Source organism: Wolffia australiana, chromosome 9 (assembly GCF_029677425.1).
Source record: "Wolffia australiana isolate 7733 chromosome 9, ASM2967742v1".
In the NCBI taxonomy this organism is placed as follows: Eukaryota; Viridiplantae; Streptophyta; class Magnoliopsida; order Alismatales; family Araceae; genus Wolffia; species Wolffia australiana.
In genome coordinates, this window is record NC_135843.1 from 14,270,453 (window position 1) to 14,286,511 (window position 16,059).

The 16,059-nt window shown below is 41.1% G+C and overlaps 1 protein-coding gene across 1 annotated transcript; it reads left to right on the plus strand.

The window, feature by feature from the left end:
• Positions 1-5,629: 5,629 nt before the first annotated feature.
• Positions 5,630-8,251, plus strand: LOC144707835 (uncharacterized). Its single transcript, XM_078581081.1, has 4 exons — positions 5,630-5,807; positions 6,132-6,183; positions 6,433-6,493; positions 7,002-8,251. Exon 4 carries the CDS (start codon positions 7,004-7,006, stop codon positions 8,024-8,026), a length of 1,023 nt encoding a protein of 340 aa, XP_078437207.1. The 5' UTR covers positions 5,630-5,807; positions 6,132-6,183; positions 6,433-6,493; positions 7,002-7,003; the 3' UTR covers positions 8,027-8,251.
• The last annotated feature ends 7,808 nt before the right edge of the window (positions 8,252-16,059 follow it).

Here is a 16,059-nt window from a genome sequence, read left to right on the forward strand (position 1 = left end):
TATTTGTATGGATGAAAAGAGGCAGTCAAAAGAAAGCTACACTCAAAATTTCAGCCCAAAACTCCATTTGTATCATTAGATACCACTATTTGAATGTGAATCCTTCTCAGCCCTCTAATTTGCTCTCTCCTCTAACTTCGGAAGACCAAAAAAGTCAAATATCCATTAAATACTTCAAAAAATTGATAGTAATTCATAAAAAGTTAGAAGTACATATTTTAAATTTAAAAATGATATATCCTCAAATATAATGCTAAAAAATCAAGAAAAATCATATTTTGACTCAAAAAATAATGTTGTTTAAGAATATGACATCATTAAAACCATTAAGATACTTAAAACTTTGAAATATCAGTATAAAAATAAATTTAATCAATTGAGCTTGATACACAGATATAGTCACTTTAGTACATATAAACATGTAAAAATGGTCATATTAACCTACTAAAAATGTATGTCATCATTATCCTTAAAAAGGAATGATTGTAAAATATTTTCTCGTTGAAGGAATTTGGGAGAAGCACCTTTGTATTTGAAAGATTTTGAAGAGTGATTAGAATTTTTCTAAGTGGGAGATTGATAGAAATTCATTGGTTTAGAAAGTCAATTGCACATTCCACATTCAGTTCGTCTTCATTCATAGAATATATATTCATTATAATGCACATGAGATCATTATCATAAAGTTCATGAATATAGGATCTGACTATTAAATTATTTTGTTATCACAATACAAATATCACTAGTCTTTGAAATATTCTCATTCAAAGGATACTCAACAAGTATATCAAAATATTTGATACAAAACAACTAGTGGAGTCAAGAGTTATAATAAGTTGAGTCTTTGGCCAATTTTTGAGGAGAGGTTCTTCATATGCGCCAAGGCATGGAGAATAGTCCACGAATTAAGAGAGAAAGGGTGTCCTGTGATCTTTCCCCTCAAAATCAGTTATTATTATTGAATTATGGAGCACACAGAGAGATAGATCTCAGATGCATGACATTGAAGTATTTTGCCAAACGAACTAGGTTCTTAAATTTCTCAGCTCCTCAAGGGCGTAGAAATCATTAAATGCAGATGGGAGATATAAACTCCATTCGTATGTATGATCTTGGCCATGTTTAGGTGGTCTGTCTTGGAGATCCCAACAGTTCTCTCTCTTATACCCCTTCCCATTACAACGTGAACATAAAGTTAGTTTTGTGGCCTATCATGTAGACTTTCCTTTTTGTTGTTTGAAGTTATTCACTTCATGTGGATAAGACTTGGAGGGTTGGTTCTTGGTGGTGACCACAAGGCTGATGCTGAGATATGAGATGGGTGTTTTATGACTTTCTCCAAGCTTGGAAGTCTCTTTTCTCTATCCAGAATTTTTGGGTTCTAGAGGCCTTGCTATAGATAAAAACTCAAAACGGCTTGTAGTGGATGACTTAAAATAGAATCATAATGGCATAAAAAAATATATGAATCAAATCACTTGGGCATAGATTGCACCCATCATTTTTTGGATCCTTGGGTGAGTCCTGTCAAGCTGCTCATGTGTGAAACCTCTAACTATCTACATGATCCTCAATATGTCAAATCCCCTCCATATTGACGAGCTCCATTTATCCTCCGTCGTCATTACACCATCATGATTACATCATGAATGGGGAGGAGCCATGGGGAGAGGAATGCCCCAGAAAAATTATGTCTTGATTGAATTTCATTCAAGGCTTTCCCCCATTTATACTAAGTGGGTATTTTTCATAAAACCCTCAAACTTTAAGTATCTCTTCAAACGTCCAAAAGATCATTTGATCTGCATGTGACCCTCTAGGCCCATGTATTAGTTTAGTTAACAAATCTAATGGCTCAATAACCTTTATTGGCTCTCCAAATTAATTAACTATATCATCATATGGATTTATTAATTTTGAATTTATTTAACCCAATTTATTGGTTGAGTCTCTGGCCCATAGGGTGCCAAGCTACACCTTGTGCTCTAGAAGATATAAAGGAGTGTGTATCGATTCACTCATAAAACTTGTCCATCATCGGTTACCGAGTACCCTATAGTCCCTCACACACTTGACAATCCTAAGATGACTTAGGGTATGGTCAACTATCAAACATTAATTGATCTTTTGTGTTAGTACTAATGCCTTCAGAAATAATCAGAGAACTCTTCTCAGATATTTCACTACCTTGGCCAAGGACTTTATCACATCATCTTCCTTGAGTTGTCTCATATTTTACTGAGGGTGGATGATCCCATCTTGATCACTCAATTTTCTTCGTGAACTTCTTGATGCACCCAAACTAATACAGTTTAAAATTCCATGATTAGAAACTCGTAGGTCATAGCCAAAGTACAACCACTCGTCCACAAGATGTCTTAGTATCTCAGGTATAAGGATCACTTATAAAACTACAACGTGAATCAACCTGGTTGATAATTTAGTATAATATCATTCAGGGATTTGTACGGATAAGTCAGTGTACTCTTTGCGCTAAAGAACACCCATTAGTTATCATTTGTGTCTCCGCATTAATGGCTACAGGACTAGCTATACTAATCAAAATAGTGAGGTAGATAGTGATATTCTATCTAGACACTTCAGTGTCCTTCTCTAGTATCATTCAAATGGGAAAATTTAGAGCACATGCTTAAAGACTAGTGATCTATGTATTATGATCTAATCATAATTCACTAAGTATGATCATGTACTCATGGACTTCATTATAACTATTGTACATGCACTATACTAAATATGTTATATTAGTGAATCATGGAACGAGATATAGAAGGTGTGATTGGCTTGCAAGCCACAAATATTTCTATCAAGAATTTGGTTCACTCTATAAAGTATTTCTCAATCTCAATCTCCATGTATCAATCTATTTTATCTATCTCCATCTCCATCTGTCTATATTTTTATCTCTATCTCTATCTTTATTTATATCTATCTATCTATTTCTCTGTCTCTATCGCTATGTCTATCTCTCTCTCTGTCCTTGTCTCTATGTCTCTATCACCAAATCTCTCTCTCTCTCTCTCTCTCTCTCTCTCTCTCTCTCTCTCTATATATATATATATATATATATATATATATATATATATATATATATATATATCTTTGTCTCTATCACTCTATCTGTCTCCGTCTCCCTCTCAATCTTTCCATTTCTTTCTCTTTCGCTCTCTCTTTCTTTCTCTCTCTCTATCTCTCAATCTCTCTTTCTTTGTCTGTCTCACTCTCTCCATCTCTTTCTTTTACTTTCTATTTCCATCCCTATATCTCTTTCTTTGTATGTCTCACTCTCTCCATCTCTTTCTTTTACTTTCTATCTCTATCCCTATCTCTCTTTCTTTGTCTGTCTCACTCTCTCCATCTTTATTTTTATTCTATCTATCTTTATTTGTCTCTCTCACTCTTTCCATCTCTTTCTTTTTCTTTCTATCTCTCTATCACTATTTATATGTATCTCTTTCTCTCTATCTCTGTCTTTATTGCTTCATCTCTCTCATTAACTCTCTGTCTCTATTGATCTCTATCTCATTATGTTTGTCTCTCTATCGCTATATCTCCCTTTATATCTTCGTCTCTCTCATTAGCTCTCTATCTCTATTTATCTCTCTATCTCTGTCTTTATCTCTCCATCTCTCTCATTAACTCTCTATCTCTCTATCTCTATTTATCTCTATCTCTATCTCTCTATTTATCTTCCATCTCTCATTAACTCTCTGTCTCTCTATCTCCATTTATCTCTATATCTCTATCTCTGTCTTTATCTCTCCATCTCTCTCATAAACTCTCTATCTCTCTATCTTTCTATCTCTATTTATCTCTATCTCTATCTCTCTCTTTATCTTCCATCTCTCATTAACTCTCTGTCTCTCTATCTCCATTTATCTCTATATCTTTATCTCTGTCTTTATCTCTCCATCTCTCTCATTAACTCTCTATCTCTCTATCTCCATTTATCTCTATATCTTTATCTCTGTCTTTATCTCTCCATCTCTCTCATTAACTCTCTATCTCTCTATCTCCATCTCTCTCTTTATCTTCCATCTCTCATTAACTCTCTGTCTCTCTATCTCCATTTATCTCTATCTCTTTCTTTCCATCTCTCTCATTAACTCTCTGTCTCTCTATCTCCATTTACCTCTATCTCTTTCTCTCTATCTCTGTTTCTCTCTATCGTAAACTTTATATCTCTATCTCTATTTATCTCGATATCTCTCTCTTTTCCCTCTCATATACTCTCTATCTCTATTTTCTCTCTCATTCACTCTCTATCTCTCTATTTATGTTTGTCTCTATCTCTCTCTTTTCTCTCTCATTTGCTGTCTATCAATTCCTCTCTCATTAACTCTCCATCTCTCTATCTATATTTATCTCTATCTCTCTCTTTTCCCTCTTATTTACTCTCTATCTCTATTTCCTCTCTCGCTAACTCTCTATCTCTCTGTCTATATTTATCTCTATCTCTCTCTTTTCTCTCTCATTTACTTTCTATCACTTCCTCTCTCATTAACTCTCCATCTCTCTATCTACATTTATCTCTATCTCTCTCTTTTCTCTCTCATTTACTGTCTATCAATTCCTCTCTCATTAACTCTCCATCTCTCTATAGAGATTTATCTCTAACTCTCTTTTCTCTCTCATTAACTCCCCATCTCTCTATCTATATATATATATATCTCTTTCTCTCTCATTTACTGTCTATCAATTCCTCTCTCATTAACTCACAATCTCCATTTATCTCTCTCATTAACTCTCCATATTTATTTATCTCTCTCTCTCTAATTTCTCTTTCCCTCCATCTCCCACACACTCTCTCTCATATCTCGTTTCCTATAGGGTTAATAGCATGGGACATCCCAAACCATGTCCAAAGTTTGCGAGTTAACCTTAGCTTTTTTTTTTTGGCACGGTATATCCCAAACTCACTAAGTCGTCTGCAATATATCCCGGTGATGACGTGGAGTCCATCATGGCTGCCAGGTGGATCTCCGGCCAGATTTTTACCTGGCGGAACCCACCTGGCCGCCACGTTGGATTCCACGTCATCACTGTGATATGTCTACCTGCCAAGGGTTTAACTTAAAGAGAGAGAGAGAGAGAGAGACATTCTAGAGAGAGAGAGAGGCGTGTTGTAGAGAGAGAAGGAGAGAGAGGTTCTAGAGAGAGAAAGAGAGGTGTTCTAGAGAACAATGCCTCTCTCTAGAACACCTCTCTTTCTCTCTCTAGAACCTCTCTCTGTCTCCTTCTCTCTAGAACTCTCTCTCTCGCTCTCTTGGCAGGTAAAAAGACATATCACGGTGATGACTAGGAATCCAGCGTGGCGGTCAGGTGGATTCCGCCAAGTAAAAATCTGGCCAGAGATCCACCTGGCAGCCACGATGGACTCCACGTCATCACCAGGATATATCGCAGACGACTTAGCGAGTTTGGGATATACCGTGCCCAAAAAAAAGCTAAGGTTAACTCGCAGACTCTGGACATGGTTTGGGATGTACCGTGCTATTAACCCTTTTCTATATATACATTTAGCATGTGTTTATAACCGTAGAGGTGGAATAATTAAAGGGATCGGAATTCGAAGGGAAGATTGGAGATGGGAGGAAGGCTAGGGCTTGATTTCGTGGGCAAGGTGGGTCCTCTCTCCACGACTCGCATTGTCGGGGGAAAAATGGGAGGGGAGAGTGGTTGACCGCGGTCATTCTCCTGTTCATCCGATCCTTTGCCGGTGCGATTTATTTTACAGCGTCTTCTTTTAACAGATTCCGCTGCAGATCGAAGAAAAAGGAAAATATACGGTGCGTTTGGTAGTTTATTTGCTCCAAATTCGACTATATTGTTCTGTTGTTCCATCGTATGAGAATAATGATGAATTCAGCCGATGTTTTTTGTTTGTTTAGTTACTTGCTCCATCGTATGATGATTGTGAGGAGTTCAGCCAATGTATTTTGTTATATTTTTCAGTGTCTTCTTTTTATTGATTCCGCTGCGGATCGAAGAAAAAGGAAAATATACGGTGCGTTTGGTAGTTTATTTGCTCGATATTCGATTTTATAGTTCGATTGATCCGTCGTATGATAATAATGATGAATTCAATCGATATCCTTTGATTTATTTTACAGCGTCTTCTTATTACTGATTCCGCTGCAGATCGAAGAAAAAGGAAAATATACGGTGCGTTTGGTAGTTTATTTGCTCCATATTCGATTATATTGTTCCATTGTTCCATCGTATGATAATAATGATGAATTCAGCCGATGTTTTTTGTTTGTTTAGTTTCTTGCTCCATCGTATGATAATAATGATGAGTATATACGGTGCGTTTCGTAGTTTATTTGCTCGATATTCGGTTCTATAGTTCCTGCGCTCCATCGTATGATGATAATGAAATATTTAGTCACAATATTTTGATATATTTTACAGTGTCTTCTTTTTATTGATCCCGCTCCGGATCGAAGAGGAAGGAGAATATACGGCGCGTTTGGTAGTTTATTTGCTCGATCTTCGATTCTATAGTTCCGTTGTTCCATCGTATGATAATAATGATGAATTCAGCCGATGTTTTTGTTTGTTTAGTTTCTTGCTCCATCGTTTGATGATAATGAGGAACTCAGCCAATATATTTTGTTATATTTTACAGTGTCTTCTTTTTATTGATCCCGCTCTGGATTGAAGAGTAAGGAGAATATACGGTGCATTTGGCGGTGTATTTGCTCAATATTCGTTTGTATAAAATGGGTTTTCTTCGTCCGGGACGAGGGACGGGACAAAAATTCGTCCCGGGAGGAATGGACGGGACAGTTTTCTAACCGTCTGACGAAAATTCGTCCCGTCCTTCGTCCCTGCACTGACTCCGGAAGTTGGACGGGGCGAAATTCGTCCCGTCCCGTCCATTGTCCACGTCCGGGACGATCCGGAACTATATACGTACTTTTGCGTGGAGGGTACTTGATGAACACCTATTAACTGGCCATCTTTAACTGTTTCCCCAGACATGGCACAAGCCCGTCAAGATGACAACCCCGTTGACCCGGAAAATCACACCGTGAAACGAAAACGAGGTCGACCCAGAAAAGACGAAGCCCTTGGGTCTGAGCCATCTAAGCGCATCCGCCGCCCAAGAATTGACGGAGAGTCTCACGGCGCCGACCCTGCAATTGGGCAGGTTGTCTCTGGAGTCCTCGACGGGAGATTCGATGCCGGATACATGCTCACCGTCCAAGTTGGCGGCCGGGGACGTCTCCTTCGAGGTCTCGTCTTCGAGCCGGGATGCTCTGTGCCCGTCTCCTCGGCCAATGACGTCGCGCCGGATGTTAAGATGTTTGAAAGGAGCAACGTCTCTATGCCCAGTCTCTCGTCCACCGGGCGGTCGGCATTCAAAAGAGACGGACCAGGCCACAATGAAGCTAAAGCCCTAGTGGGAGACTTGAATCACCCTGTTGATCAGACGGGCTGCAGGAATCTGGGTCGTGTCATGGAACAAGCCGCTTCGGACGAGCCCGCTAGTAAGGCGCGATCAGACTGCGAGACGAAACTGAACCCAGAGGATAAAATTTTACAATCTGTTGCGGCTTCTGACCCGAAATCGATAGCCGAAGGGGCGAATCCGCAGCAGATTAAATCGGTAGAATCTTCGGAGATTTCAGATTCTGGCGAAGAGCTTATCGGGCCGAAAATTTCTCACCCAACATCTTCAATAGAGGAATCCAAGACCCAGCAGATTATTAAACCTTTGGAATTTTCCATAATTTCAGATTCCGATAAAGATCTCAGTGGGTCTAAAGTTTCTTCGACGGAAGAAGCCGAGAAGCTGCATATTAATTTTACTTCTGGAGATGAACTGGGCCAATCTAAAGTTTCTGGGCCAACATCTTTTAACGAAGAAGCCGAGAATATGCAGATCAAACCCTTGGAATCTGCAGATCAGAGTACTTTGATAATGTCATCTGAAATTTCAGCTGTTCATCTGCATGAAGAACAAGCGGCCTCCGAAGAACAAGCCCTTGAGCAAATTTGATGGTTCCTCATCTTTAAACAGTGGAGATGATCCTTGAATGGGTTTTAATCAGGAAAAGAACAACTGGCTCAGAAGGGTAGTTTGTTCCATTTTAACTTTTCTCTCTCCACTTTCTCTCTCTATCTCTTGTTTCTGGATGTTAACTTCTGATAGTGTCCAGGTCATGCCCAAAGCTTGATGCTATCACTTATTTTTTGAGCTCTTCTAATGGTTATTGATTCTGAATTTTGATGCGTCTGAAAGTTGTGTTTATGTAATTTATTATGAAATAGTGATGAAAGTATTGCGAAGGCCACAATTTCATTAATTGGTTTTGTCGTTGTGCAATAAGAAATTTACTAAAAGCTAAGAAAAAGCTCATGACAATCATATAAATTAAACGGGTAAGTATGAGGTAATTTTGTAATTTTATATGAATGAAAATACTTCGTAGAATGACTTTTCCATCTAATTCCAGAGACTCAAAGAAAAATGAGATAAAACGGGTTGCGATTTTAACAATAATTGGACAATGAGATAAAAGAGACCTATCTATCATTTATATGAACGTTAATCCCATTATCAATTCTTAAGAACATACTATATTTATTCACACCCTAACTCGAACTTTAGTCCTAGGTGCCACCTAGCAAAATTATCATCATCTTTGCCGTCTCAGCCACAAATGAAAGGCATGGGGTCTGAATACAAACCAAACGGGACGGAATGTCATTTGGCATTGTGGTCAGCCACCCGTCACAGAATCTGCAGTTCCATTCCATTTCTGTATGAGGATTTGGACAGAATATAGTTGTAAACCTAGAGTAAATCACTGGCACTAAATAACGGAACATAACAGAACGGAAGGCACGAAGACCGGACACTACTCTACATGTCAAAGCCAGGTTGACTGGTATATGTCAAAGTCAAAGTAGAAAATTTATGTTAATAGTAATGCTAAATATCCTCTACATCAAGCGGGTGCTCACAGATGGTCAAATATATGTCGTGTGCGCTGAGCTTCAGCAGAAACCTCTCCCTCGCCGCCATGAACAACCTCACCTTCCTCGATATAGTCCCCGCTTCGCTCCACGCTCTCGCCTTCCTCAACCTCTCCGACAACGCCCTCTCCGGCGCCGTCCCGCCGGCCCTGGCGGCGCGATTTCCCGGAGATTCCTTGCGCAGGAATTCCCACCTCTGCGGGAATTCCCTCCCTGGACCGCTCACGCCCCCTCTCTGCTGCCCGTGCCCCCTCCCAGCCCCCGCCCCGCAACTCCCCCCCCCCCTCTGTGCCGCCCCGCCCTCTCTCACTCTCTCTCTTCTCTCTCACTCTCTTTTCAGCCAATCAGAGGCCCCGCCCTCTCTCACTCTCTCTCTTCTCTCTCACTCTTTTTTCAGCTAATCAGAGGCCAGAAAGGTACACCAATTCCTCTTATAGTAGTATAGATAGATATACATTGTCTCGATCCCAAGATGAAGAAGAAGATGATGTAACGGCTATATGAGTGTAAGACAGAGAGAGAAAGGGAGAAAGCAAGAGCAAGCGAGAGAGAGAGAATGAAAGGGACAGAAAGAGAAAAAGAGAGAGAGAGAGATAGAGAGAGAGGAAGGGAAAGTAAGAGAAAGAGAAAGCAAGAGCGAGAGAGAGCGGAAGAGACTGAGAAAGAAAAGAAAGAAAGAGCGAGAGAGTGAGAGAGTGAGAGAGAAAGAGAGGAAGGGACATAAAGAGAAAGAGAGAAAGAGCGAGAAGGAGAGAGGGAGGGACAGAGAAAGAGAGAGAAATAAAGAGCGACAGAGAGAGAGAGAGAGATAGAGAGGACGGGACAGAAAGTGGAAGACAGAAAGAGAGAAAGAAAGAACGAGAGAGAGATCGGAAGGGACAGAGAGAGAAATAGAGAAGAAAGAGCGAGAGTGAGCGAGAGGAAGGGACAGATAGAGAGAGAAAGAGGGATAGAAAGATAGAGAAACAAAGAAAGAGAAAGAGATAGGGGGAGAGAGAGAGAGAGAGAGTGAGAGTGAGAGTGAGACAGAGAGAGAGCGAGAGAGGGAGACAGGGAACTAGGAGAGAGAGAGAGAGAGACCATTGAAACGCATAAAGCCAGTTCTCTTCTCTGCGGAGAAGAGACCATCAGAAGACAATTTAAGCTCTTCCCGAATAAACCTCAATATATATATATGCTTTCTCAACGATATTCAATAGAGTAAGAAGAATTGGAAAAGTACAAAGAGAAGGGCAATGCCTTCGAATTCCTGCCCGGCTCCTTGTTTCCTGCAAATATCCTCAGCATCTACTTCCGGATTTTCATTCACTTACAAATTTTGATTTCCTTTCCAACCCTTCGTCGCCAGAGTTGTATTCTGGATGTAGACTCACCCGTATCAGGTGCATTTTCTCCAGTTCCCTCCGTAAAAGAATTTGCATCAGACACAACGGCGATAGACTCATCGATAACTTCATTGGGCGTGGTTCTGATTCCTTGCCTTCCCCAGTTTGATCTCGCCATGCACAAATAATTAGCAATTGCTCGCAGTTGGCGTTCTCTCAGTGTATTACTCTTCAGATTCGCCCTCTCCTTCTTCGTGTGGCATCGCATGTGCCCCTGCAAACCCATCACACAATTGAAACTCTTGGTGAAAATTCCGCAGCTCTGTGGTCTCTCCATCCCACTTTCGAAAAAGAAAATCTGTTAGTCTGTGAGTACTGCAGATGTTCTTTGTCAACTAAATATACCGCAAACGAAGGGCTTGCATCTCGGTAGAAAAGCGCTTGGTTTGTACTTCGATATTGTCTCTCAGCCTTTGGATTGCTTGTAAGCGAGAGGATGATTGACCGAGAGTAGAAAAAGAGAAAGAAAGAAAGCGAGATACAGCAGCAGAGACCAAAGGAGAGAGAGAGGGAAAGATAGCGAGAGAGGAGAGAGAGAGAAAGATAGCGAGAAAGGAGAGAGGAGAGAGAGAGAGAGAGAGTGATGAGTAAGGGAGACCGAAAGAGGAAAAGAGAGAGACCGAGAAAAAGGGAAAGAGAGAAAGAGAGAAAGCGAGGAGAGACAGACTTAGCATGACCGAGAGGGCGATTGACCGAGAGAGAAAAACAGAGAGAGAGCGAGAGGAAGTTTAACCGAGAGGAAGAGAGAGATTGCGCGAGACCGAGAGAGAGAAAAAGAGAGAGCGCGAGAGGAAGATTGACCGCGAGGGGGAGAGAGAGTAAGCGAGACAGAGAGAGAAAGAGAAAGACAGAGAGCGAGAGAAAGATTGACCAAGAGAGAGAAAAAGAGAAAGACAGCGCGAGAGAAAGATTGACCGAGAGACAGGGGGAAAGAGAGACTGAGAGCGAGAGAAAGAGAGAAAGAAAGAAAGCGAGATACAGCAAAAGAGACCGAAGGAGAGAGAGAGAGAGAGAGAGAGAGCAAGAAAAAGATAGAACAAGAGAGAACAAGAAAACGAGAGAACAAGAGAGAGCAAAAAAAAGAACAAGATAGAACAGGAAAGAGAGAGAACACGAGAGAGAGAGAGAGATCATGAGAAAGAGAGGAAGGCCCAAGTGAGAGAGATAAACCACGAGAAAGAGAAGATATGTACGCACCTGCCATGTACGAGACGAAGGCGTCTTTCCCCGAGCTGGGGGTTGGCTTGCACTACCACTGTAGGGTAGTTCATACCTCGCAGGGCCACTGAATCTAAATCCCCCATCAAAAGATCCATGATATAAGGCGACAATATCTCCTGATAGACTTCTCGAGTGGCCGGGTCGCTCCGGAAGATTTTTCACGAGATGAAAGAGCCATTGGATCACCTTGCGCATCACCTTGGGTAAGAAACGTAAAAAGCTTAAAACCAATTTCTAATCAAAACCCCAGGCTCAGGACCAAAGAGAGAGGTCAAGAAAGACGTAGAAAAAGACAGAGAGAGAGAGAGAGCGAAAGAGAGAGAAAGACCCCAACAGAGAGAGATATTGAGAGAGAAAGGTACCGATGAAGGCATCATTTATCCTGATGATCGGAATGTCTATCAGCAGAAAGATTGCCAGAAATACCGAACTTAACCACTTCGTTTTTAGTTTGTTTTTTCAGGAAAAAACTGGACCGTTCGATCATGGCGAACGGTTCTGTTCACTCCGATTGGGCCACGCGGAACGAGGGGTAAAGTTTGTTTTTCCCTGTAAAGGTTATGCATATGTCATTTTACTGTTCTTTGAAATGTATGCATATGAAAGGAACGACGAAAGTTTTAGTTTCTTGTTCATTCTTTGATCCGTCTACCTCTCTCTCTACTTGGTGGTTTTACGATCGTCCAAGGATCTCGTTTGACTCTTCAGGAGCTAACAACCGAGAGAGAGAAAGATTACGACAGCGAGACAAAGTAAACTGAGAGAGAAAGAGAGAGAGATAGATTGACACAGAGAGAGAAAGAGGAAAAGACAGCGAACCAAATTAAGTGAGACTAGGAGCGAAAAAGAGAAACACCTAGAGCGAGAAAGATTGAAAGAAAGAGAAAGGGAGCGAGAGAAAGATTCACCAAGAGAGAGAAAGGGAGAAAGAGCGACATGAGGATTCATCAAGAGAGAAAGAGAGAGAGAGCGAGAGGAAGACTGACCGAGAGAGGTAGGAAGAGAGAGACCATGAGAAAAAAAGAAGAAGATCCTGAATGAGCGGATGACAGAGAGGGTGATTGAGAGAGATTGAGAAAGAGAAGGAGAGCGAGACCATGAGAATGGGAGAACAAGATCACGAATGAGAAGAAGAGAGTGAGTGAGTCAGTGACACAGAGGGAGAGACGAGAGAGCGAACCCAATATGTACTCGAAATGGCTTGTACTCTCCAAAACCTGCCGAGAAGACGGAGGTGGGGATATCTCCTCGTGTCTCAAGTCTCACAGAGACAGTAGCAAACCTTCTACCGGCCAGAGAAAGATGGATTTGTTATACAAAGAAAGATTTTGTACGAGATAAAAGAACCATCGGCGCCATATAGATGCTAGGGTATGCCCAACCGATATCCGTCCGTCATCCGGTATCGGACAACCGATATGCGATATCCGGGAAAAAATGGGACGGCGCAGAATATCGGGTATTGGATATCGGACAATGTCCGTCTCTGAGAGGTAGACGGATATCGGTACCGGATACCATAGGTAGAGGGACGCGACGGATACCAGATATCAGTTTTTGATATCCGGATATCGGAACCGGTATCGACAGTAAAAATACAATTTTCATTTCGATGTATGACTTACGTACATTGGCATCAAATGGTTTTAATCTCAATTAATATATAGAGATTAAATTTTTTATTTTCTTCCATATGGGATAACAGGATTCGAAGTGTAATGTAAGCTCAGAATCCCGTTATCCCACATGGAAGAAATTAGAAACCTTTCTCTGTATATATTAAATCAGTCCGACTATACATTAAATGGTAAAATGCTATTTTAATCTACACTCTCCATATTTAATAGACATCATATTTGTTTATTATTTAATACGCCGTCCCCAATAAATAGAAGTAAAAAGTTCTATTTTTTCATATGGGATAAAGGGATTTGGAGTTTAACACCAAACCCGAATCCTGTTATCCCATATGGTTGAAATTAAAAATATTTAGCTGTATATATTAAACGAGATGTGTAAACAATCAAAAACCTCACTTATTACTCTCTTGCCCACGTTAATTGCTGAATACATATAAGTTAATAATATTTTTAATAATACTTTCGATGTAGATATCGAAAACCGACATCAACACCCGATATCCGATGTTGTCATCCTACCCCCGAGACGGGGACGGATGCCGACATCGAGACGGATATCAGTATCAGATATCGGCACTGTAGCAACCGATGTCCAATATGTGGATATCGAAAAGAACATATATAGCATCCGTCCCTGAGACGGAGACGGATGCCGACATCGAGACGGATATCGGTATCAGATATCGGCGCTGTAGCAACCAATGTCCGATATCTGGATATCGAAAAGAACAGATACAGCATCCGTCCCTGAGACGGAGACGGATGATGACATCGAGACAGATATCGGTATCAGATATCGGCACTGTAGCAACTGATATCCAATATCTGGATATCGAAAAGAACAGATACAGCATCCGTCCCGATACTGGCATCCGGTACCGGTATCGGGACAGGCAAACACTAATAGACGCACCTCGACCTTGGGCCTCACCTTGCGTAAGAAAAAATCAAACGTTTTAAACCACTCTAATTCAAACCGCCCCCTCAGGATCAGATAGAAAGATCTAGAAAGACACAGAAAGAGACCGAGAGAGAGAGAGAGAGAGAAGAAGAAAAGAAAGAAACCGCGGGAACAAGATAAAAAACAGACCGAGAGAGGGAAAGACAGCGACAGCGAGAGGAAGTAAACTGAGCGAGAACGAGAAAAGAAAGAAAGAGAGAATGATTGAGCGATAGAGAGGAAGAAAAAGAGAGAAAGATTGAGCGAGAGAGGGGGAGAAAAATAGACAGAGACAGGGAGAGCAAGTAAACCGAGAGAGAACCAGAAAAGAGAGAAAGAGAGAGAGAGAGAGCAAGCGAGACCGAGAGAGAGAAAGAGAGATATCGAGAATGTGAAAGTGCGAGAGAGCAATAGAAGGATTGATCGATAGAGGGAGAAAGAGAGACGGAGAGAGAGAAAGAAACCGAGCGAGAGAAAGAGTAACCCAGAGAGGGGGAGAAAGACGAAGGGAGGAGAAGAAAGCGAGCGAGAGGAAGAATAACCGAAAGAGGAGGAGAAAGAGAGATGGAGAGAGAGAAAGAAAGCGATGGTAGTCTATCGAACATATTGTGTGTTCGATGATACATCCTTCATTTAAATAAAGTTTACTTTTATAAACCTTATAAAACGTCAAATATAGGCATTTGCATCTGCTCAATCCCGACTTTATTCTCACATTCTGTTGAACGCCTCTCGGCTGTCGACAGAATGGCCTGTATATCCAGAGTCGAACTAGTTCTGGCATTCAGTCGAACTTTTCTCGGAGGTTCGACAGAGCTACCCCCTTAGCTCAATTTTCCTACTGTAAAACACATTTTAAAAACATATAAAAGGGTTTATCAATAGTACAAAAAATATCGATCTATTTTTAGATCTGTTTTCTGTTATTTTGTCGAACAAATTCAACTAATTCACCCCTTTAACTCTCTGAATGGACCCTTAAAATATATAAAAATAGTATTGCAAGAGAGATAGGAGACGGAGAGATAGGCTTAGCAGGTCGAGAGAGAGAGAGAGAGAGAGCAAGAGAAAGAGAGAGATAGAAGAGAGAACAAGCGAGAGAAAGAGAGCGAAAGAAGATGAGAAAGAGAGAAGGAGAGCGAATATAGATCCGTAACGCGGACGGGACGGTTTTTTCGTCCCGGACGAAAAAAATATGGGACGGGACAAAATTCGTCCTGGGGACAACCGGACGGGACGGTTTTCGTCCTCTGGGACGAAAAAATCGTCCGTCTGGAGGTCTCCGAACGATGGACGGACGAAACTGTACGGGGAACGCCGGATTCACATCCGACGGTTGAGATGTTGACACGTGGCTTCGCAAGGGCAATTTATAATATGTTATAGTATATTACAAATATATAATGTATTTCTTCGTCCGGGACGAATTTTGGGACGAAAATTCATCCCGGCAGGACTGGACGAGACGAAAATTCATCCCGGGATTATTGGACGGGACGGTTTTTTTGACTGCGGACGAAAAACTGTCCCGTCCTTCGTCCCTACGCTATCATGGGACGTAGGCCAGGACGAATTTCGTCCCGAACCGTCCCCGTCCCGTCCCGTCTGCGTCCCTGAACTAAAAGAGCGAAGTTCGTGATGGAGAAAGAAAGCATCAGAAAGATAAAGACAGAAAGATGGAGAAAATGAGATAGAAAGATAAAGACAGACTTAGAGAGAGGGAAAAAGAGAGGCCAAGAAAGAGAGAGAGAAAGCGAGACCGAGAGAGACAAAGAGAGAAAAACGAGAGAAAGATTAACCGAGAGAAAAAAAGAGACAGAGAGTTATTTAATATTTATTTAATATATATGTAATATTTATTTAATAT

Coding starts and splice junctions, on each gene's coding strand:
- LOC144707835 (XM_078581081.1), top strand. CDS start 7,004: ATGGCACAAGCCCGTCAAGATGACAACCCCGTTGACCCGGAAAATCAC.